Source organism: Salmo salar, chromosome 26 (genome assembly GCF_965601325.2).
Source record: "Salmo salar chromosome 26, fSalSal1, whole genome shotgun sequence".
Taxonomy (NCBI): Eukaryota; Metazoa; Chordata; class Actinopteri; order Salmoniformes; family Salmonidae; genus Salmo; species Salmo salar.
The window spans coordinates 42,187,623-42,211,157 of record NC_138316.1 but is presented as its reverse complement, the minus strand read 5'-3'; the positions used below and the strand labels follow the sequence as shown (position 1 = coordinate 42,211,157).

The 23,535-nt window shown below is 44.1% G+C and overlaps 1 protein-coding gene across 1 annotated transcript in view; it reads left to right on the top strand.

The window, feature by feature from the left end:
• The window catches only part of LOC106592618 (A disintegrin and metalloproteinase with thrombospondin motifs 7), a 168,529-nt gene that overhangs the window by 491 nt on the left and 144,503 nt on the right, over window positions 1–23,535 (top strand). The window contains exons 2-6 of the mRNA XM_082969738.1: window positions 5,864–6,231; window positions 11,006–11,186; window positions 12,461–12,657; window positions 20,974–21,057; window positions 23,166–23,290. Coding sequence (XP_082825864.1) covers window positions 5,864–6,231; window positions 11,006–11,186; window positions 12,461–12,657; window positions 20,974–21,057; window positions 23,166–23,290 — 955 coding nt within the window. The remainder of the gene's footprint in view (window positions 1–5,863; window positions 6,232–11,005; window positions 11,187–12,460; window positions 12,658–20,973; window positions 21,058–23,165; window positions 23,291–23,535) is intronic.

The following is a 23,535-nucleotide window of genomic DNA, read 5'->3' as shown; positions in this document are numbered from 1 at the left end:
TAGTTTTATGCAATAGTTCAGCTATGCTGGCATTTTAAAATGTCAGTAACAAGGGGAACTCTGCAGACTATTGGCAACTGCTCAGCTCCACATAGCCTCAACTCACACACACATAGCCTAGCGATGTGACTGATCTCCGCAGCCTCAACTCACACACACATAGCCTAGCGATGTGACTGATCTCCGCAGCCTCAACTCACACACACACATAGCCTAGCGATGTGACTGATCTCCGCAGCCTCAACTCACACACACATAGCCTAGCGATGTGACTGATCTCCGCAGCCTCAACTCACACACACATAGCCTAGCGATGTGACTGATCTCCGCAGCCTCAACTCACACACACATAGCCTAGCGATGTGACTGATCTCCGCAGCCTCAACTCACACACACATAGCCTAGCGATGTGACTGATCTCCGCAGCCTCAACTCACACACACATAGCCTAGCGATGTGACTGATCTCCGCAGCCTCAACTCACACACACATAGCCTAGCGATGTGACTGATCTCCGCAGCCTTTACACAAACAGCCTAGTGATGTGACTGATCTATGCAAGCAGTTCACTTGGGAAATATTGACACTTATAAAGGTTATGTTTTCCCATTTTATGCATTGTATGAGGTGCCGAAATCCCATGAGCATATGACTCAAAACAGACGTGATGTTCCCAGGCTATACCTATTTCCAGCTTGTATGAGAACAGCTACAGTATTTCAGGTTTTTTTTTCCCACCAGAGAGATGCATTATTGAGCCGCCTCTAGCGCTTCAGGCCATGCTTAAAATTCTAGTAGCCTAGCTGTAGTTTGCTACCCTAAACTTTACTTGGGTCATGCCTGAATATGTCATATAAATATGCTCATGCTTACCTACTGTATCTGTACCTCACAGTGATAGTCACATTCATTCCACTAGTCAATTTAAACTGCCCTGCAAACATGAGTGAATGGCATCAGGATTAATTGTGTTCAGTTCTTTAAAGTATTTGCTCCCATTAGTCCAATAACTCATGCTGTGTTAGGATCAGTGGAGGCTGCTGAGGGGAGGACGGCTCATAATAATGGCTGGAACGGAGCGAATGGAATGGCATCAAACCATGTATTTCATGTATTTCATACCATTCCACCTATTCCAGTCATTACCACACGCCGTCCTCCCCAATTAAGGTGCCACCAACCTCCTGTGTTTAGGATACTAGCTACAGTAGTCAACCTAAAGTTGGCCTCTGAGCTGAAGTGTCTTGGTGTGAGAAAAAATGGGAGGGGGGTGATTTAAAAAAATAATACAAGTACTACACTTACTTTTGAACAATTATGCCAGTTGCCCATCTCTCTCTTTCTCTCCCCCCCTCTCTCTCCTTCATCCCTCTCCCCTTGGTCTCCCTGTGTTCTGTAGCAGTCTTATTGAACAAGGGAAAGGCCTTCCTTAAGCATACAAATCAACCCAAGTGGGTGCTCTGGGGAGCCAAGGCTAAGTGTAATCGGTTTGCGAGGCGATGGACTGACACAAGGGAGATAGCTTGGTACTGCAGCAGTGGCATTTGGGATGGCACTTGACACTACTGGTGGGCACTGTCCTCTATCAAAGGATTCAACAGTCTCAGGGTTGGCATAACACATTCCCTGTGAGAGCGACTCTTAACACCCCAATCGAAGAAAAAAACAATCACTACCCTTCACCTCGTATATACCTCCACCGCATCTCACCCATTCAAATCAGCTACCTGTTTACTCCTGTGAGACTGGTCTGACTTTTAAAGTGAAACCACTTCTGAATTACTCTTTGAATGTTAGCCAGAAATAAAGATTGCTTACGGATCTTTCTGTTCGGTCTGTGTTTGATAGAAAGGATTAGTGCTGTTTTTATTCTCCTCTCCTTTGTGATTAATACATTTGTCACCGTCATAGCTTTTCAGTTAAAGAGATGAGAAAGTCATGATGAACAGTAGACATTCCTGAAGGTAGTAGTATAGAGAGAGATACACTAATATTGCCATGGACATTCAGTCAGACATGGAAAACCAGTGCTTTGATGAAGCCACTTTCATTATTCATTTACCGTAATAGTTAATTGTGATTTTATCCACAAATCCTGGAAAATGTGCTTGCCACAAACGTTTAGCCTAAGTACTATGTACAGTGCCTTGCGAAAGTATTCGGCCCCTGTAACGGCTGTCTGGAAGAGGGAACCAAGGTGCAGCAGAGGATGTGTTCATCATTAGAATTTTAATTCAAATAAACAAGAGAACACTACAAAATGAACAAAAACGACAGCAAACAGTCCTGTTAGGAAAATACTCAAAACAGAAACAATTACCCACAAAACCCAAAGGAAAAACATGCTCCTTATGTGTGACTCCCAATCAGCAGCAACGAGCTTCAGCTGTGCCTGATTGGGAGCCACACACATGGCCCAAAACAAAGAAATACCAAAACATAGAAAAAGGAACATAGAACACCCACCCAATGTAACACCCTGGCCTAACCAAAATAAAGAACAAAAAAACCCCTCTCTATGGCCAGGGCGTTACAGCCCCCTTGAACTTTTCGACCTTTTGCCACATTTCAGGCTTCAAACATAAAGATGTAATTTTTTGTGAAGAATCAACAACAAGTGGGACACAATCATGAAGTGGAACGAAATTTATTGGATATTTCAAACTTTTTTAACAAATAAAAAACTGAAAAATTGGGCGTGCAAAATTATTCAGCCCCCTTAAGTTAATACTTTGTAGCGCCACCTTTTGCTGCGATTACAGCTGTAAGTCGCTTGGGGTATGTCTCTATCAGTTTTGCACATCGAGAGACTGACATTTTTGCCCATTCCTCCTTGCAAAACAGCTCGAGCTCAGTGAGGTTGGATGGAGAGCGTTTGTGAACAGCAGTTTTCAGTAACAACCATGATGTAACAACATGTACCTACACTGTGATTACACTGTGAGTGCCGATGTGACTACTACCATGTGATTACACTGTGACTGCCTATGTAACTACTACCATGTGATTACACTGTGACTGCCGATGTAACTACTACCATGTGATTACACTGTGACTGCCTATGTAACTACTACCATGTGATTACACTGTGACTGCCGATGTAACTACTACCATGTGAATACACTGTGACTGCCTATGTAACTACTACCATGTGATTACACTGTGACTGCCGATGTAACTACTACCATGTGATTACACTGTGACTGCCTATGTAACTACTACCATGTGTTTACACTGTGACTGCCGATGTAACTACTACCATGTGAATACACTGTGACTGCCGATGTAACTACTACCATGTGAATACATAGGTGTGATTTGAGACACGTGTGGTAAAGTGGGATCCTCTTTAATAAGCCCATTACAAATCATGGGAGACGGAACCGAGGTGAACTGTCCATCTTCTCATGTACTATTTAACATGTCGTACATCATGGCTGACATGACCCTGGACTGGAGCACTAGTTTGGGACAGTGAGCTGTGATCCGACATGACAGATAATGTGCAAGTGGTTTAATGGTCTCTGACACATTAGGCTAACATTAATGTCTTCGCGATGAACCTCTCTGACACCTTTCTCACCTCCATTTCCTATGGGCTGTCAGTTCCTGTTAGTATGCGAAGGGTTTGCTTCTGTTTCAACATCCCCACTAGCATACTACTTGTTCACCACTAGCATACTACTAGTGCACCACTAGCATACTACTAGTGCACATCTAGCATACTACTAGGGCACATCTAGCATACTACTAGTGCACCACTAGCATACTACTAGGGCACCACTGGCATACTACTAGTGCACCACTAGCATACTACTAGGGCACATCTAGCATACTACTAGTGCACATCTAGCATACTACTAGGGCACATCTACCATACTACTAGTGCACATCTAGCATACTACTAGTGTACATTTAGCATACTGCTAGGGCACCACTAGCATACTACTAGTGTACATCTAGCATACTACTAGGGTACATCTAGCATACTACTAGGGTACATTTAGCATACTACTAGGGTACATTTAGCATACTACTAGTGCACATCTAGCATACTATTAGGGTACATCTAGCATACTACTAGGGCACATCTAGCATACTACTAGGCTACATCTAGCATACTACTAGGGTACATTTAGCATACTACTAGGGTACATTTAGCATACTACTAGTGCACATCTAGCATACTACTGGTGCACATCTAGCATACTATTAGTGCACATCTAGCATACTACTAGGCTACATCTAGCATACTACTAGGGTACATTTAGCATACTACTAGGGTACATTTAGCATACTACTAGTGCACATCTAGCATACTACTAGTGCACATCTAGCATACTACTAGTGCACATCTAGCATACTACTAGTGCACATCTAGCATACTACTAATGCACATCTAGCATACTACTAGGGTACATCTAGCATACTACTAGGGTACATTTAGCATACTACTAGTGCACATCTAGCATACTACTATGGTACATTTTGCATACTACTAGTGCACATCTAGCATACTACTGGGGTACATCTAGCATACTACTAGGGTACATTTAGCATACTACTAGTGCACATCTAGCATACTACTAGTGCACATCTAGCATACTACTAGTGCCCATCTAGCATACTACTAGGGTACATCTAGCATACTACTAGGGTACATTTAGCATACTACTAGTGCACATCTAGCATACTACTAGGGTACATTTAGCATACTACTAGTGCACATCTATCATACTACTAGGGTACATCTAGGGTACATTTAGCATACTACTAGTGCACATCTAGCATACTACTAGTGCACATCTAGCATACTACTAGTGCACATCTAGCACACTACTAGTGTACATTTAGAATACTACTAGTGCACATCTAGCATACTACTAGGGTACATTTAGCATACTACTAGTGCACATCTAGCATACTACTAGGGTACATCTAGCATACTACTAGGGTACATTTAGCATACTACTAGGGCACATCTAGCATACTACTAGTGCACATTTGGCATACTACTAGGGCACATCCAGCATACTGCTAGGGCACTACTAGCATACTACTAGGGCACATCTAGCATACTACTAGTGCACATCTAGCATACTACTAGGGCACATCTAGCATACTACTAGTGCACATTTGGCATACTACTAGGGCACATCTAGCATACTACTAGTGCACATTTGGCATACTACTAGGGCACATCTAGCATACTACTAGTGCACATCTAGCATACTACTAGGGCACATCTAGCATACTACTAGTGCACATTTGGCATACTTCTAGGGCACATCTGGCATACTACTAGGGCACATCTAGCATACTACTAGGGCACCACTAGCATATGATTAAAGTGCTGTGAGGTGCATGTTGCTATTAAAATTCATACCGTTCTTTGAACGGTGCTTGTGTGCGTGCGTGCGTTTCTGTCTGCGTGTAATTGAGGGCCTTAAGCCTCATCCGCTCATTGAAGGTGGCACAGCGGGCCAGCACGCCGCCGATCACCGTGACGATACCCCCCCTGCCAGGATCCAGGTGTAGGCAGACATAGCGTAGGAGAGTACAGCAGACTGATTGACACTCCAGTCAGCCTCTATAGTAACCTGAAGCCCTAGTTAGTTAAAACCCGTTGTGAGACCTCATCCACGACTCCACATGACTATTGCCTGCCATTGGTGGATACTGGGTCACATGCTCATCCTCAAGTAAAAAGACAGACATACTGTAGCCATATCCAACCCCTGTTTAAATGATGGATAGTGTATGTGTGGCTTGTGCAGATGGAACTGTTTACAGCTTGCCAAGTTTGTTCACAACCTCACAGTCAATTAGTAGATAGCATGTTTTTATTTTCTCTCCCAACCAGAGAGCTTTCTGCAGGGGCTTCCGCAGTACGAGGTCGTTCACCCCTACCGAGTGGACGCCAAAGGTCACTTCCTGTCCAACTTTGTGTCCCACCGCGTCAGCCGGGTACAGCGGCGGGAAACCCAGGGGGAACCAGGAAACCCTACACGGGTGTTCTACCAGTTGCAGCACGGTGGCCACAATCTGCACTTCAACCTCACCCTCAACCCACACCTACTGGCTCCTGGCTTCCTGACTGAGAGGAGGTACGGTGGCCTGGAGGGGGCCAAAATACGCAGCCATGGTCCCTCGCTGTGTCACTTTATCGGGGACGTGTGGGACCGGGCGTCTATGAAGGGGAGGGCGGCTATAAGCACTTGTGACGGCCTGGTGAGTGTGAGAGAGACCATCACTGATAACCTACTGAGACCATCACTGCTAACCTACTGAGACCATCACTGCTAACCTACTGAGACCATCACTGCTAACCTACTGAGACCATCACTGATAACCTACTGAGACCGTCACTGATAACCTACTGAGACCATCACTGATAACCTACTGAGACCATCACTGATAACCTACTGAGATATCTGTTTTTCCTTTCACATCCTAAAGGGTCATGCAAAACGTTTAACTTCTAGAACTTCTCTGTCCCTAGGGTAACAATTAAAAGTAGAAACACAATTGACCAAAAACATAATGTTGATCGATGCCAATGACTGGTCCTAGCCCGTTTTTGTTTTCCGCTTTGTTTCTGTGCATGGGACTGGATGAAAGTGTTTGCTAAATGGCATATATTATTATCATTATACAAAATCAAAGAAGATTTATTACATTTTTAGGTGAAATTGAAAATGAGGATTCATTAGAGGTGTGTTTAATTCCTCTAGCTCTGACAAAAGATGCTAATGCTTTGCAATAAGCAGTAAGTACTACTGTATAATGTCGTATGCCACACTGGCTTCAACATAGTTTCAATATTTAAACGCATGTCTGAACAGATGATGTTTAAGTATTTATTTGTATTTTTTTATAGTTGTCTCTGAAGTCATTACGTGCTGTTGGCCTCATTCCTGCTCTGTTAGTGTAGTTATATTCTTAGATTGCACCATCCATGGAAAAACCACTGACTGGTTGGTGAAAGGACCTGTTTGATACATCACAAGTGGTAGAGCGCCTTTAATCTAAAATCAGGCTGGATGTCATTGATGACATGTGGGTGTGCAGAACATCATCATGCATCCATGAACAGATCAAGCGATGGAGCCCGTGTTGTGTTTATGCATGATCAATTTACATCTCATTGTCTTATCTATCCACTAGTAGGTCACTCAAACTGAATCATAAAGCATGTGTTCACTGTCACATCTGTGACCGCTGTCCACATGCCACCTCTCCTCTGTGACCGCTGTCCACATGCCACCTCTCCTCTATGACCACTGTCCACATGCCACCTTTCCTCTGTGACCGCTGTCCACGTGCCACCTCTCCTCTGTGACCGCTGTCCACATTCTATCTCTCCTCTGTGACCGCTGTCCACATGCCACCTCTCCTCTGTGACCGCTGTCCACATTCTACCTCTCCTCTGTGACCGCTGTCCACATGCCACCTCTCCTCTGTGACCACTTTCCACATTCTACCTCTCCTCTGTGACTGCTGTCCACATTCTACCTCTCCTCTGTGACCTCTGTCCACATGCCACCTCTCCTCTGTGACCGCTGTCCACATTCTACCTCTCTTCTTTGTTCACTGTCACATCCCATCTATCCTCTGTGACTGCTGTCCATGTCCCATCTCTACTTTGTTACTGCTGTCCACGTCCCTTCTCCTCTGTCACGATGGGACGTGGTATAGCCATCTGTTGTTATCTTAGTTCACAGAAAAAAAGTCTTTACTTAAATGTTTCCAGCTGATCTTGCTGTAATAAATGTTTCACAATGCCAGAGTCACATCACACGCTTTAGGACATTTCTGATGAAAATGCAGTAGGAAACCACGAGCCCTATCCAACAATATCATACTGTTACATTATTACTGTATTCCTTTCTCCCTACAAGCCCTATCCAACAATATCATACTGTTACATTATTACTGTATTCCTTTCTCCCTACAAGCCCTATCCAACAATATCATACTGTTACATTATTACTGTATTCCTTTCTCCCTACAAGCCCTATCCAATAATATCATACTGTTACATTATTACTGTATTCCTTTCTCCCTACAAGCTCTATCCAACAATATCATACTGTTACATTATTACTGTATTCCTTTCTCCCTACAAGCCCTATCCAACAATATCATACTGTTACATTACTGTATTCCTTTCTCCCTACAAGCCCTATCCAACAATATCATACTGTTACATTATTACTGTATTCCTTTCTCCCTACAAGCCCTATCCAACAATATCATACTGTTACATTACTGTATTCCTTTCTCCCTACAAGCCCTATCCAACAATATCATACTGTTACATTACTGTATTCCTTTCTCCCTACAAGCCCTATCCAACAATATCATACTGTTACATTACTGTATTCCTTTCTCCCTACAAGCTCTATCCAACAATATCATACTGTTACATTATTACTGTATTCCTTTCTCCCTACAAGCCCTATCCAACAATATCATACTGTTACATTACTGTATTCCTTTCTCCCTACAAGCCCTATCCAACAATATCATACTGTTACATTACTGTATTCCTTTCTCCCTACAAGCCCTATCCAATAATATCATACTGTTACATTATTACTGTATTCCTTTCTCCCTACAAGCCCTATCCAACAATATCATACTGTTACATTATTACTGTATTCCTTTCTCCCTACATGCCCTATCTAACAATATCATACTGTTACATTATTACTGTATTCCTTTCTCCCTACATGCACTATCCAACAATATCATACTGTTACATTATTACTGTATTCCTTTCTCCCTACAAGCCCTATCCAACAATATCATACTGTTACATTATTACTGTATTCCTTTCTCCCTACAAGCCATATCCAACAATATCATACTGTTACATTATTACTGTATTCCTTTCTCCCTACAAGCCCTATCCAACAATATCATACTGTTACATTACTGTATTCCTTTCTCCCTACAAGCCCTATCCAACAATATCATACTGTTCCATTATTACTGTATTCCTTTCTCCCTACAAGCTCTATCCAACAATATCATATTGTTCCATTATTACTGTATTCCTTTCTCCCTACAAGCCCTATCCAACAATATCATACTGTTACATTATTACTGTATTCCTTTCTCCCTACAAGCCCTATCCAACAATATCATACAGTTCCATTATTACTGTATTCCTTTCTCCCTACAAGCCCTATCCAACAATATCATACTGTTCCATTATTACTGTATTCCTTTCTCCCTACAAGCCCTATCCAACAATATCATACTGTTACATTACTGTATTCCTTTCTCCCTACAAGCCCTATCCAACAATATCATACTGTTACATTATTACTGTATTCCTTTCTCCCTACAAGCCCTATCCAATAATATCATACTGTTACATTATTACTGTATTCCTTTCTCCCTACAAGCCCTATCCAACAATATCATACTGTTACATTACTGTATTCCTTTCTCCCTACAAGCCCTATCCAACAATATCATACTGTTACATTACTGTATTCCTTTCTCCCTTTCTAATAATATATCTCTCCATGTCTGCCTTTTTTCCATTTGTTATAGAAATTCAAACTTTTGCATGTGAACATAAAAATGTGTGATACTTCTATGTTTAAGTGACTGTAAACGCTTGTTTTCTCCACAATGAGGGACTTTCCTAAATATGGCCAATGGGGAAACTTTCTCAGAGTATCCTCTTAAATGTCCGTGTTCTTGAACAGTCAACTTCTAGTTGAATCCAATGTATATACTGTATATTGAATCTGTCCTTTTAAACTCTTTGAACCTGGAGGAGGGGGACTTACTGGACTGGACACGTTGTTTCTTTAAAATGATAGCAGTTGGATATATTGAGGAGAGATCGACGGGCTCCAGACCCACAGCGTATCATTTGGCACAACGCCACATCTCGCTCTAAGTTCCACAGCTACGGCTGAAAACCCAGAGGCCAGAAACCCAGAGGCCAGAATGCTGGGTTGAAGACTGTCATAAATCTAAATCATTGTTGCGGAGCATTTGCGATTTAGCCATTACAGTTATGACTCAATTTCAGTTGATGCGTTTTCTCTCGTATGTCCTTGTTTTGCTCCCAAATGGAAGGGAAAATAATCGCATGATAAATCCCAAGATAACTGGCGTTTATGTAATACTGTAACCTAATGGCACATTTTCATGAAGCTGATTGCATTTATTTCTCTCTGAAGCAATTTTGACCCATCTCCCACCCAGTAGAATGTGGTAACAGTGTTCTTCCCATATCAAAGCAGTTGTGATCCCTTGTTCTCCCAGTAGAATGTGGTAACAGTGTTCTTCCCATATCAAAGCAGTTGTGATCCCTTGTTCTCCCAGTAGAATGTGGTAACTATATTCTTCCCATATCAAAGCAGTTGTGATCCCTTGTTCTCCCAGTAGAATGTGCAACCTCTATTCTTCCCATATCAAAGCAGTTGTGATCCCTTGTTCTCCCAGTAGAATGTGGTAACAGTGTTCTTCCCATATCAAAGCAGTTGTGATCCCTTGTTCTCCCAGTAGAATGTGGTAACAGTGTTCTTCCCATATCAAAGCAGTTGTGATCCCTTGTTCTCCCAGTAGAATGTGGTAACTATATTCTTCCCATATCAAAGCAGTTGTGATCCCTTGTTCTCCCAGTAGAATGTGCAACCTCTATTCTTCCCATATCAAAGCAGCTGTGATCCCTTGTTCTCCCAGTAGAATGTGTTTACTGTTCCCCTCTTTCTACCCAAAAAATGTGCTTGCTTAGGACTGTATTTTTAGTATTAACAAAGCATTTCTGACCAACTTTCTCCCTGTACAATAACATCACTATATTTCTCATATATAATACATTTGGACCTCGTTTTCACCCCATAGAATGTCCTTGCTTAGGACTATTTAAAAACTAAATAATAGTAAAGCACTTCTGACAGCCTTTCTCCCTGTACAATATGATCACTCTATTTTTCTCATAACAAAAGCTATACTGACCTCCCTCCCTCTGTAGACAGGGCTGTTCAAGCTGTCCCAGGAGGACTTCTTTATCCGGCCATTGGAGCGGTCTAGTGATGAGTCGACGGCACCACAAGTCCACATTATCTACAAGCGCCACACCTCCCCCACCCAAAGCCAGTTGGTACAGCCCATCTCTGGAGACCATACCACCAACGGTACCTGTGGGGTCAAAGGTGAAGCCTCCCGTCGTGACCTGGCATCACACACTCCAATATAGAGGCCTTAGAGGATGGGGCTGTTCCAATACTTTAAAGATGCACCTTTCCTTCCCTTCCTTGAACTAATCACCAATCTCACAAGGTCGGATTGGACAAAACAAGGATCCCACTTCTGACAACAACTGATTTTACATGTCAGATCCAACCTAACCCATCCAGATGGTGCCAGATCAGTCATGCTTCATGGAAGGGAGGATGCATTTTCTAAGTATTCAAACAGGGCCGATGCACTGAGAGATCCCTATCCCAACCTGGATCTATCACACAAACACATACACGTACAGTACACACACACACACACACACACACACACACACACACACACACACACACACACACACACACACACACACACACACACACACACACACACACACACTGAATACCACTCTCTAGAGGTGGAGGAAGACGGCCTAGGAACAGTTGGGCTGGTAATGGGGCCTGTTTGAAATACCAGGAGCCTTAATTAAGCCCTGAAACACATTGCAGGATGAAATATCCGAGAGGCAGTATTATGCAGGAGAGATATGTAAATATGCCATTAGGAATTCATTGCAGGCCCCGGGACTTCAACTATTTTGAAAATAACTATTTCGAACTCACTTGAACGTGCACTTCACTGGAGTCTTGGTTGACTTCACCCACAGGGAATAGGTCAAGAGAATTGTTGGAATATTCTGCAGATGGCTGGGGATGGTAGAGAGAACCAGGAAAGATCATCTGGCTTACCAGGCATTTTAGGAGAGAAATAAAACCGCTTCCACCAGACTTTAAACTTCTGTCTCAAGCATGCATTAAATCCCCACTTCCTCTCTCACAGGGTTAAGCCTGCGTAATCATTTAAATTCCCTCAAGACATTTAGAAAAGACTAAAGTGGCTCTGTTGTCCTCTCTATAGAGGACGTTTCTTTATAGAGTACATGTTATGTTCAACACAATGCATCAGTGTGTACAGTATAGGGTTCTAACGCTGTTGCCACACAGCCGACTTTTCATACATATGATGTACAGTTTTGGATAAATACACTTTTGACTATAATTGGTGTAACTGACCTGATCAAACACATAACATGTTTTACATAAACATCCCTTACGAATATATGGTGTAACGAAGTTCAAACCAATCAAGGATAACACAAAAAAAGTCTGACTTATTCCATGGTATTTTTAAACACAATACTAAAGCTACAACTCTACAACCACAATATTTGTCACGGCTCCGTCCTCAGATCCCGCTGCGGCGTTGGAGCGTGTGGAGAGGCAACGGGAGCGCTGGGAGAGACGCCAGCGGAGGAAGAGAAGGATACGTCAGCGTTCCATCAGCAGGGAGAAGTGGGTGGAAACGCTGGTGGTGGCCGATTCCAAGATGGTGGAGTACCACGGCACCAAGGGCGTGGAGAGCTACGTACTGGCTGTCATGAACATCGTAAGTGTCTGCTAGCTGTCTGGACTGACTGTCATGAACATCGTAAGTGTCTGCTAGCCGTCTGTACTGAATGTCATGAACATCGTAAGTGTCTGCTAGCTGTCTGTACTGACTGTCATGAACATCGTAAGTGTCTGCTAGCTGTCTGTACTGACTGTCATGAACATCGCAAGTGTCTGCTAGCCGTCTGTACTGAATGTCATGAACATCGTAAGTGTGTGCTAGCCGTCTGGACTGACTGTCATGAACATCGTAAGTGTCTGCTAGCCGTCTGGACTGACTGTCATGAACATCGTAAGTGTCTGCTAGCTGTCTGGACTGACTGTCATGAACATCGTAAGTGTCTGCTAGCTGTCTGGACTGACTGTCATGAACATCGTAAGTGTCTGCTAGCTGTCTGGACTGACTGTCATGAACATCGTAAGTGTCTGCTAGCTGTCTGGACTGACTGTCATGAACATCGTAAGTGTCTGCTAGCTGTCTGGACTGACTGTCATGAACATCGTAAGTGTCTGCTAGCTGTCTGTACTGACTGTCATGAACATGGTAAGTGTCTGCTAGCTGTCTGTACTGACTGTCATGAACATCGTAAGTGTCTGCTAGCTGTCTGTACTGACTGTCATGAACATCGTAAGTGTCTGCTAGCTGTCTGTACTGACTGTCATGAACATCGTAAGTGTCTGCTAGCTGTCTGTACTGACTGTCATGAACATCGTAAGTGTCTGCTAGCTGTCTGGACTGACTGTCATGAACATCGTAAGTGTCTGCTAGCTGTCTGGACTGACTGTCATGAACATCGTAAGTGTCTGCTAGCTGTCTGGACTGACTGTCATGAACATCGTAAGTGTCTGCTAGCCCTCTGTCTCACTGGGTTTTCTTTTGGTAGGGTGTCAGCAACACCAAAGTTGTGGGTTTGATTCCAACTATTACCAAATATGGGCTAGTATGCTTGGTGTCAGCTGGGAGTAGCCTTTGGTCGGCTGAAATGCCCTTTTTCTATTTCCAGTGCAAACTTCTTGACCCTACTCCGTCCCAGGGAACTAGGTGTCAAATAACTTGATTTACACATTAGCTTCTTTGCTTAGGTAGGCTGCAGCCTTGACAGTAATTATGTTGTCACTGTATGTAGGCGATGTTATGTAACATCCATGTCAACAACATCATCCAAAACATCCCATCTTGACTGGCTCAATACCTATGCTAGATGCTTCCATGTGCTCCACCCTCATCTCTGTTCTGGTAGTATTGTAACATCATGATTTTGATTTATCGCTCCTTCCCCATGTCATGTAGCCCTCATCCCTCTCTTTTATCACTCTTTCCCCATGTCCTGTAGCCCTCATCCCTCTCTTTTATCACTCCTTCCCCATGTCCTGTAGCCCTCATCCCTCTCTTTTATCGCTCCTTCCCCATGTCCTGTAGCCCTCATCCCTCTCTTTTATCGCTCCTTCCCCATGTCCTGTAGCCCTCATCCCTCTTTTATCGCTCCTTCCCCATGTCCTGTAGCCCTCATCCCTCTCTTTTATCGCTCCTTCCCCATGTCCTGTAGCCCTCATCCCTCTCTTTTATCGCTCCTTCCCCATGTCCTGTAGCCCTCATCCCTCTCTTTTATCGCTCCTTCCCCATGTCCTGTAGCCCTCATCCCTCTTTTATCGCTCCTTCCCCATGTCCTGTAGCCCTCATCCCTCTTTTATCGCTCCTTCCCCATGTCCTGTAGCCCTCATCCCTCTCTTTTATCGCTCCTTCCCCATGTCCTGTAGCCCTCATCCCTCTTTTATCGCTCCTTCCCCATGTCCTGTAGCCCTCATCCCTCTCTTTTATCGCTCCTTCCCCATGTCCTGTAGCCCTCATCCCTCTCTTTTATCGCTCCTTCCCCATGTCCTGTAGCCCTCATCCCTCTCTTTTATCGCTCCTTCCCCATGTCCTGTAGCCCTCATCCCTCTTTTATCGCTCCTTCCCCATGTCCTGTAGCCCTCATCCCTCTCTTTTATCGCTCCTTCCCCATGTCCTGTAGCCCTCATCCCTCTCTTTTATCGCTCCTTCCCCATGTCCTGTAGCCCTCATCCCTCTCTTTTATCGCTCCTTCCCCATGTCCTGTTGCCCTCATCCCTCTCTTTTATCGCTCCTTCCCCATGTCCTGTAGCCCTCATCCCTCTCTTTTATCGCTCCTTCCCCATGTCCTGTAGCCCTCATCCCTCTCTTTTATCGCTCCTTCCCCATGTCCTGTAGCCCTCATCCCTCTTTTATCGCTCCTTCCCCATGTCCTGTAGCCCTCATCCCTCTTTTATCGCTCCTTCCCCATGTCCTGTAGCCCTCATCCCTCTCTTTTATCGCTCCTTCCCCATGTCCTGTAGCCCTCATCCCTCTCTTTTATCGCTCCTTCCCCATGTCCTGTAGCCCTCATCCCTCTCTTTTATCGCTCCTTCCCCATGTCCTGTAGCCCTCATCCCTCTCTTTTATCGCTCCTTCCCCATGTCCTGTAGCCCTCATCCCTCTTTTATCGCTCCTTCCCCATGTCCTGTAGCCCTCATCCCTCTCTTTTATCGCTCCTTCCCCATGTCCTGTAGCCCTCATCCCTCTTTTATCGCTCCTTCCCCATGTCCTGTAGCCCTCATCCCTCTCTTTTATCGCTCCTTCCCCATGTCCTGTAGCCCTCATCCCTCTCTTTTATCGCTCCTTCCCCATGTCCTGTAGCCCTCATCCCTCTCTTTTATCGCTCCTTCCCCATGTCCTGTAGCCCTCATCCCTCTTTTATCGCTCCTTCCCCATGTCCTGTAGCCCTCATCCCTCTTTTATCGCTCCTTCCCCATGTCCTGTAGCCCTCATCCCTCTCTTTTATCGCTCCTTCCCCATGTCCTGTAGCCCTCATCCCTCTCTTTTATCGCTCCTTCCCCATGTCCTGTAGCCCTCATCCCTCTCTTTTATCGCTCCTTCCCCATGTCCTGTAGCCCTCATCCCTCTCTTTTATCGCTCCTTCCCCATGTCCTGTAGCCCTCATCCCTCTCTTTTATCGCTCCTTCCCCATGTCCTGTAGCCCTCATCCCTCTTTTATCGCTCCTTCCCCATGTCCTGTAGCCCTCATCCCTCTTTTATCGCTCCTTCCCCATGTCCTGTAGCCCTCATCCCTCTCTTTTATCGCTCCTTCCCCATGTCCTGTAGCCCTCATCCCTCTCTTTTATCGCTCCTTCCCCATGTCCTGTAGCCCTCATCCCTCTTTTATCGCTCCTTCCCCATGTCCTGTAGCCCTCATCCCTCTTTTATCGCTCCTTCCCCATGTCCTGTAGCCCTCATCCCTCTCTTTTATCGCTCCTTCCCCATGTCCTGTAGCCCTCATCCCTCTCTTTTATCGCTCCTTCCCCATGTCCTGTAGCCCTCATCCCTCTTTTATCGCTCCTTCCCCATGTCCTGTAGCCCTCATCCCTCTTTTATCGCTCCTTCCCCATGTCCTGTAGCCCTCATCCCTCTCTTTTATCGCTCCTTCCCCATGTCCTGTAGCCCTCATCCCTCTCTTTTATCGCTCCTTCCCCATGTCCTGTAGCCCTCATCCCTCTCTTTTATCGCTCCTTCCCCATGTCCTGTAGCCCTCATCCCTCTCTTTTATCGCTCCTTCCCCATGTCCTGTAGCCCTCATCCCTCTCTTTATCGCTCCTTCCCCATGTCCTGTAGCCCTCATCCCTCTCTTTTATCGCTCCTTCCCCATGTCCTGTAGCCCTCATCCCTCTCTTTTATCGCTCCTTCCCCATGTCCTGTAGCCCTCATCCCTCTCTTTTATATATATATTTTTTCCAAATGACTACAACTTCCTGTGCACTGACCCTTGTGTTTTTAGCACTTCCTGGATGGAGGCCAGACCAAGTCATCTGACCTCATCCTCGCTCTATTGCCGTTGAGCGCATTAGGAAACTTTTTTCCAAAACACAGTAACTGTTGGGTCCGGCTGCAGCTGTAAAGGAGGGTTAGCACAGGACTGTGTATCAGGAAAGGGGATTTCAATAACAGAGAGCTCCCCTGGCTTCACCGGATCAAGTGGACAATAAGAAGAAGAGGAAACACACATTATCCTGCACATCCTCTCAGGTGTCTTGTTTTCAGCCCTGCAAACCTCTGCTTTGAACTCCACAGCCTCCTGTTATTGTGTCAAGGGAGACTGTAGCAATCGTACAGTGAGTGAAGCGCATTTCCACGGCAACAAAATTACACTGAGACTCCGATTTTTCACTTTTAAAATATATACCAAACAAAAACCATTTGATTTTCAAAGTAAAAAAACAACTCTATGCTGCACAACTACTTTTAACAATCTCCACTGAACATTTTACAAAAACACATTGCCAGTCCTTGTGCTTAGAGTTCTATGGTTTGTTAAACTTTGAAATCAATCGTTTTTGTTTGGTATACATTTTAAAGTGAAAAATCTGAGTCTCCTAATTCTGTTACCATGGAATTGCCCTGAAGCAAAACAAACAGAGATGTCATCATCTTCCTCGGGAGATGCAGGAGCTTTCCATTGTCTAAGTGTGTTGACTAGACTAGTGTGAGGACGGCCATGTTGAAACTCATTAAAAGGGTGAAGAAAGATGGTCTTTCAACAGCTCTCGCTTGATTCTGTCCGTCTGTCTTCTGTGGGATGCTATCTTCAAACTACATTGACATGCAGGATGACTGAGTATTTAAATATTCCCAAAAATCATAATAGTGTTTTGGGTGAAATGAAATGCAGCTAGTGTGAGAGCAATGTGTCTCGATGATGATCTAAACTACGACTCTTTTTATTCTCGGCATTACAACGACAGATAAATTGGCGGTGTGCAGTTTCACTTCAAAACGCCTTTGATGTTGGGAACAGTTTGGACCGTACCTAGTGTGATAGACCAGTTGGTTCAGTCGGGTACACGGCAGCAGGCACAATGCCTATTTGAGTTCCACTACAGTGCTATTTGTTCAGCTATGCTTTTCATCTCTTTTATACTGAAGGCTTTCCCTGCTTTTGGCAGCGGAGCAAGTACTGGGACTCGGGGACAAATAGCATTTATGATGAAAGAGTCCCTTCATACATTGTGCTGGTGATATGCTGTCTGCAATGTCTCTATGACGAAGCCCTGCCTGCAGAGTTAGCGCTGTGTGGAATGCTTTGTACACCAACAAGGGACGGTCATGGATTCCAATGTGACCAACGTCAGGATCATTTATTTTTTTTAAACGTTCACACAAAGTCAAAGTAAACATAAAAAAAATTTACGTTCATATTGTTTCCACGGAGGGGATCCCGATGTGACCAATGTCAGGGGAATTTTTTCAAATCATTGAAACTCAGATCATAATATCAGCTCAAATGTCCCAAGTCATATTATTCAATACCCACATAAGGTTGCGGTTTGGTATGGCTTTGTAAAGTTCACTGGACCAACTTTTGGTCCTAAATCAGACGAAGTAGGCCTATAATTTGATACGTTTGACCACCACTGTAAGTTTTGGTAATGACTCATTTTCTCAAGCGTGAAATCCAAAAGCTTTGGTCCGTGACCACAATGAATCACTCTGACCAATGATGACTCAATGGAGAAGGTAAATATTACTCCGTGTTGTTGTGAACAGATCAGAACATATCCAAACACATTAAAAACCTTTATATAGAGCACACATCTATGTTGTAAAGGACATACTAAGGTGTTATACACTGCTTTATATCAGGGCTGTTCCTGGAGAGATACTGTCCTGTAGGTTTTCACTCCAACCCTAATCTAGCACACCTGATTCTAATGATTAGCTGAATCCAGTTAGTTACAACTGGGATTGGAGTGAAAACCCACAGGACGGTAGCTCTCCAAGAACAGTGATGGAGGGAAAACCCACAGGACGGTAGCTCTCCAAGAACAGTGTTGGAGTGAAAACCCACAGGACGGTAGCTCTCCAAGAACAGTGTTGGAGGGAAAACCCACAGGACGGTAGCTCTCCAAGAACAGTGTTGGAGGGAAAACCCACAGGACGGTAGCTCTCCAAGAACAGTGTTGGAGGGAAAACCCACAGGACGGTAGCTCTCCAAGAACAGTGATGGAGGGAAAACCCACAGGACGGTAGCTCTCCAAGAACAGTGATGGAGGGAAAACCCACAGGACGGTAGCTCTCCAAGAACAGTGTTGGAGTGAAAACCCACAGGACGGTAGCTCTCCAAGAACAGTGTTGGAGGGAAAACCCACAGGACGGTAGCTCTCCAAGAACAGTGTTGGAGGGAAAACCCACAGGACGGTAGCTCTCCAAGAACAGTGTTGGAGGGAAAACCCACAGGACGGTAGCTCTCCAGGAACAGGGTTGGAGCATAAACCTACAGGAGGGTAGCTCTCCAAGAACAGTGTTGGAGTGAAAACCTACAGGAGGGTAGCTCTCCAGGAACAGGGTTGGAGTTAAAACCTACAGGAGGGTAGCTCTCCAGGAACAGGGTTGGAGTTATAACCTACAGGAGGGTAGCTCTCCAGGAACAGGGTTGGAGTTAAAACCTACAGGAGGGTAGCTCTCCAGGAACAGGGTTGGAGTTAAAACCTACAGGAAGTTAGCTCTCCAGGAACAGGGTTGGAGTTAAAACCTACAGGAGGGTAGCTCTCCAGGAACAGGGTTGGAGTTAAAACCTACAGGAGGGTAGCTCTCCAGGAACAGGGTTGGAGTTATAACCTACAGGAGGGTAGCTCTCCAGGAACAGGGTTGGAGTTAAAACCTACAGGAAGGTAGCTCTCCAGGAACAGGGTTGGAGTTAAAACCTACAGGAGGGTAGCTCTCCAGGAACAGGGTTGGATAGCCCTGCTTTATGTCTGTCATTACAATGTGTGGTGCTTGTTCAAGGTTCATCAGTTCCTATGCTGCAGTGTGAGACTTCACACCGCCATACTAGATAGGTCTAGCTTTGACAGCTACAAGTGGTTGTCTACCAACGGCTTCAAGAGTAACCACACAATTCAGTAGATGGATTACTTCAAGACAAGCAGTCCTTAACATGTCTGTTTTGAACGTCTGCTTCTTTCCGTCAGATAGGTCCGCTATTTTATCACACTCCAAGTCAGAACAGGAAAGGTGTCAGCATTGGGTCCTTGACTTCTAAACATAACGAGGACTAAGTAACCCTGGAAGAGTTACTTATTAAACTGATTAAACCAGTCTTAAAGTATAAGTAACCCTGGAAGAGTTAGAGCTGATTAAACCGGTCTTAACGTATAAGTAACCCTGGAAGAGTTAGAGCTGATTAAACCAGTCTTAACGTATAAGTAACCCTGGAAGAGTTAGAGCTGATTTAAACCGGTCTTAACGTATAAGTAACCCTGGAAGAGTTAGAGCTGATTAAACCAGTCTAAATACATTTCCCAGCACTTGGCTCAAACACATTATTAGTCTGCTGCCGTATGCCTCCCTCCTCCTGGAGAAGAGAAACAGTTCTTAGTGAAAATTAGCTCTCGCTTTCTATTTAACCAGGCACCCTAGCACCCGTTCAGTGAGCCTCCTGAGCCCCTACTTAATGTAGGACTAGAAACATAAAGCCAGCATGTGTGTGTATTACAATGGGACCTGAACATTGAGGTGTGTGTGTGGTGTGTGTGTGTGTGTGGTGTGTGTGTGTGTGTGGTGTGTGTGTGTGTGTGTGGTGTGTGTGTGTGGGCGGCTGCCTCCAAGATGTTGCTAATCAGCCCGGGTGAAAGCTGCTGCTGCTACTGCAGTGGTTGTTTGTTGTTACCAGAGAATCAAATGAACCCTTAATTCACTACAACAGCTTGAGAGATAAGAGGGAGCAAGGGATGGATGAAAGGAATGAGGAGAGGGAGGTAAGGAGTGTGTGTATAGAGCTTTTCCAAATACCTAAAGGAAAGAAGTATTGTACCCTCCTGAAAGAGGTAAATGTGTAATTCAAATAACCTGGCCATGTGTCTCCTAAACCTGAACTGGAAAGATGGAAAATGTTAATACTGTAATCTGCAGAAGTGAGACCTGTGGATGTTGTATTCTGCATCACATTGTTGCTTTGGAGAAATGTGAGCAGGGAACAGAAAGTTGACCAAAGTTATCAATCATTCTTTTGTGTTTCTGAAGGGATTTTCCAGACAGACTCATGTATAACTAATCATCACTGTCTGCTTTGACTTGCCAGTGTAGTAGGAAACATTCCTCAGTAGACAAGACAGTCCTTTATTTATAAGACTGTGATATACCTCATATGAACTGTAGACCACACGTGGTCTCAATGACCAACATAATGGTAATGGATTGCCTATTTGTTGAGAAGGAAAACCTTTTGGCCCAACCCACTGAGTGTAAATCATGTCCATTCTGTTTCAGGTGTCAGGGTTGTTTCGTGATGCCAGCATTGGAAACCCCATCAACATCGTAGTGGTTCGTCTGATCCTGCTGGAGAAGGAAGAGGTAAGAGAACCACAGCTCAGGCCTGCACCTTACAAAACACTGTTAGCAAACCACTGTCATTGGAGCTCCGTTTTAAAGACAGATTTACTGAATCAGTGTTGAAAGACGTACAAAGGGTTCTTTTGTGGCATCAAATGACTGCCAGATCTTAATGACAATGACCATTAATCTTATCCTAAAACAAAACTGGCAGACTGACCACAGCAAGATATTTTAATTACATTTTAGCCATCTAAAACATAACAACATAAAACGTAACACAAAAATAGCTAATTATGAATTGATCACAAATCCTAACTCCAGTAGGCCGAAATAACAGATTCAAATGGCATGAGTCCCTGTGTCATACCAGGAAATGGAATATGTGACGCACATTGTAAAGATGATGTCGCAAAGTTATGTTGCTTTTCATGGCGTCGAGATTCCACTCTAGTTAAAACTAGTGTATGATCATGCATTGTCGCTTGAAACGAAGCAGTTATGCTCTTGGTAATTGGTCTAAACTAGTTCCAATGTCATTTTCCATAAACAACCAAATAATATTATTAGTTTGTGTAATGATCTGAGGAAATTCTGACTACTGGCGATGACCGACTCCGTATGAGAGAGATTGAGAGGGGGAGACAGAAATGGAGAAATAGAGAAAAAGAGAGAGCGAGAGCCAGTACATAGTTACCTGCCTTTCTGTTTATTCAACTGTGAAGCAGTGTCTATTTCACTGTCCATCTTTGTAATGTTGCGCCATAATATCCTAGTCTTGGGGGAAAGGATTGTCTATTGCACTGCAACATTCTAGAGATTTACTTTGTTGGTGGAGGGGTGATAACAGAGAAGCTCATTAGCGAGAGAAGGAAAGCGAGAGCGAGAGTGAGAGATGGATAGCTCTAGCCCCATCTGACTACTGTCTCTATCCTCTTCCCCCTCCAGCCGTGTCGTCATCATCATAGCCAAGGCCTCAGTTACATCCTTCAGCCTTGTCATTATCACAGCCAATTCTTCAGTTACATCCTTCAGCCTTGTCATCATCACAGCCAGTTCTTCAGTTACATCCTTCAAACAGCATTTTACATCAGAACACCACTGGCTCTCAGTGTAGGAAGTATAGGCCCCTACACCCTTCCCACAATGTGTTAGGAAGTGTAATGTGTAGCTAGTGCTGAAACAAATCTCTCTGAAGTCGTGGTTACTGGCTAATGGTAATGATGTAGTCTAAGTTTCCTAACCATTCCCTAACCAAATCGTCTGGAACTGTTCTAGAGGTCTCTGCCTCGTGTCTATATTTTGAAAGAGGAATTGGCCTGATCAACTCAAAAGTTTGTAGTAGAAAAATGTATACATTTCAAAAAGAAAAACCCTCTTCCAGGGTTACTTCGGCACCAGCCTTAGGCTTAGTCAGCTTTAGACAGTCGCCAAAACACGTTCGTTTGCACTGACCTCTCCTGCTAAAAAATAATACATTAAAACTTAAAAGAAAACAGGTTTTTCCTTTTTTCAAATGTAGTGTCTATAGGTTGACACACGACCATATAGTCTAGGTTCACTTTTCCTATGGGTCAGCTACTAGACTGGCGATGTTTACATCCCTGCAGAGTAAAGTCTGTGGTTGGCCATAATATGGTTCTCACTGGGTTGTCACTATCATGCTTGAAAGTGCACATTTGAACCTTGAATGCAGTTTTGACTCCTGAAGGTGAATCTAACTTTTCATCAAGAGCTAATAGCTCAAAGCTATGATAATATGGCCAATTTTATTCCTTTCTAGAATGGCTGTCTGGTAGAAACAATCTCCCAGCAACATCTTTTAAATGCCTCTAAAGCAGTGATGTGGGGGTAAAACAAAATTGGTGGGAAAACTCTCGGGTTGTAATGCTTCCTATTCTTTCAATGCTTTTTCCCACAAAGGTGTGTAAACTGTGTCTACTTGACTACTGCTCTAAAGGGACCAGATAAACATCTCACAACCAGAAAACCAGTTTATATCCAGGAAATGATGTCATTATGACATCACATGCCATAAGCTACACAGCTTTAGGAAACCTCACCCCTGTTCATGAAGGTATCTGATGTTTCATTGTCTAACGTAACGATGACATCCCTGTGGTTGGCAGGAAGACCTGAAGATCACCCACCACGCTGACAACAGCCTGAGCAGTTTCTGTAAGTGGCAGAAACGTCTCAACGTGAAGGGAGAAGAACACGCGGTCCATCACGACGTGGCCGTCCTTCTCACCAGGTAATCCACTCGCACCAAGGCTGAATTCCATTTGCATTCTATTGGGGAGAGGATGTATACTGAACAAAAATATAAAGGCAACATGCAACAATTTCAAAGATTTTACTGAGGTACAGTTCATATAAGAAAATCAGTCAATTGACATCTGTGGCATTGTGTTGTGTGACAAAACTGCACATTTTAGTGACTTTTTATTGTCCCAAGCACAAGGTGCACCTGTGTAATGGTCATGCTGTTTAATCATT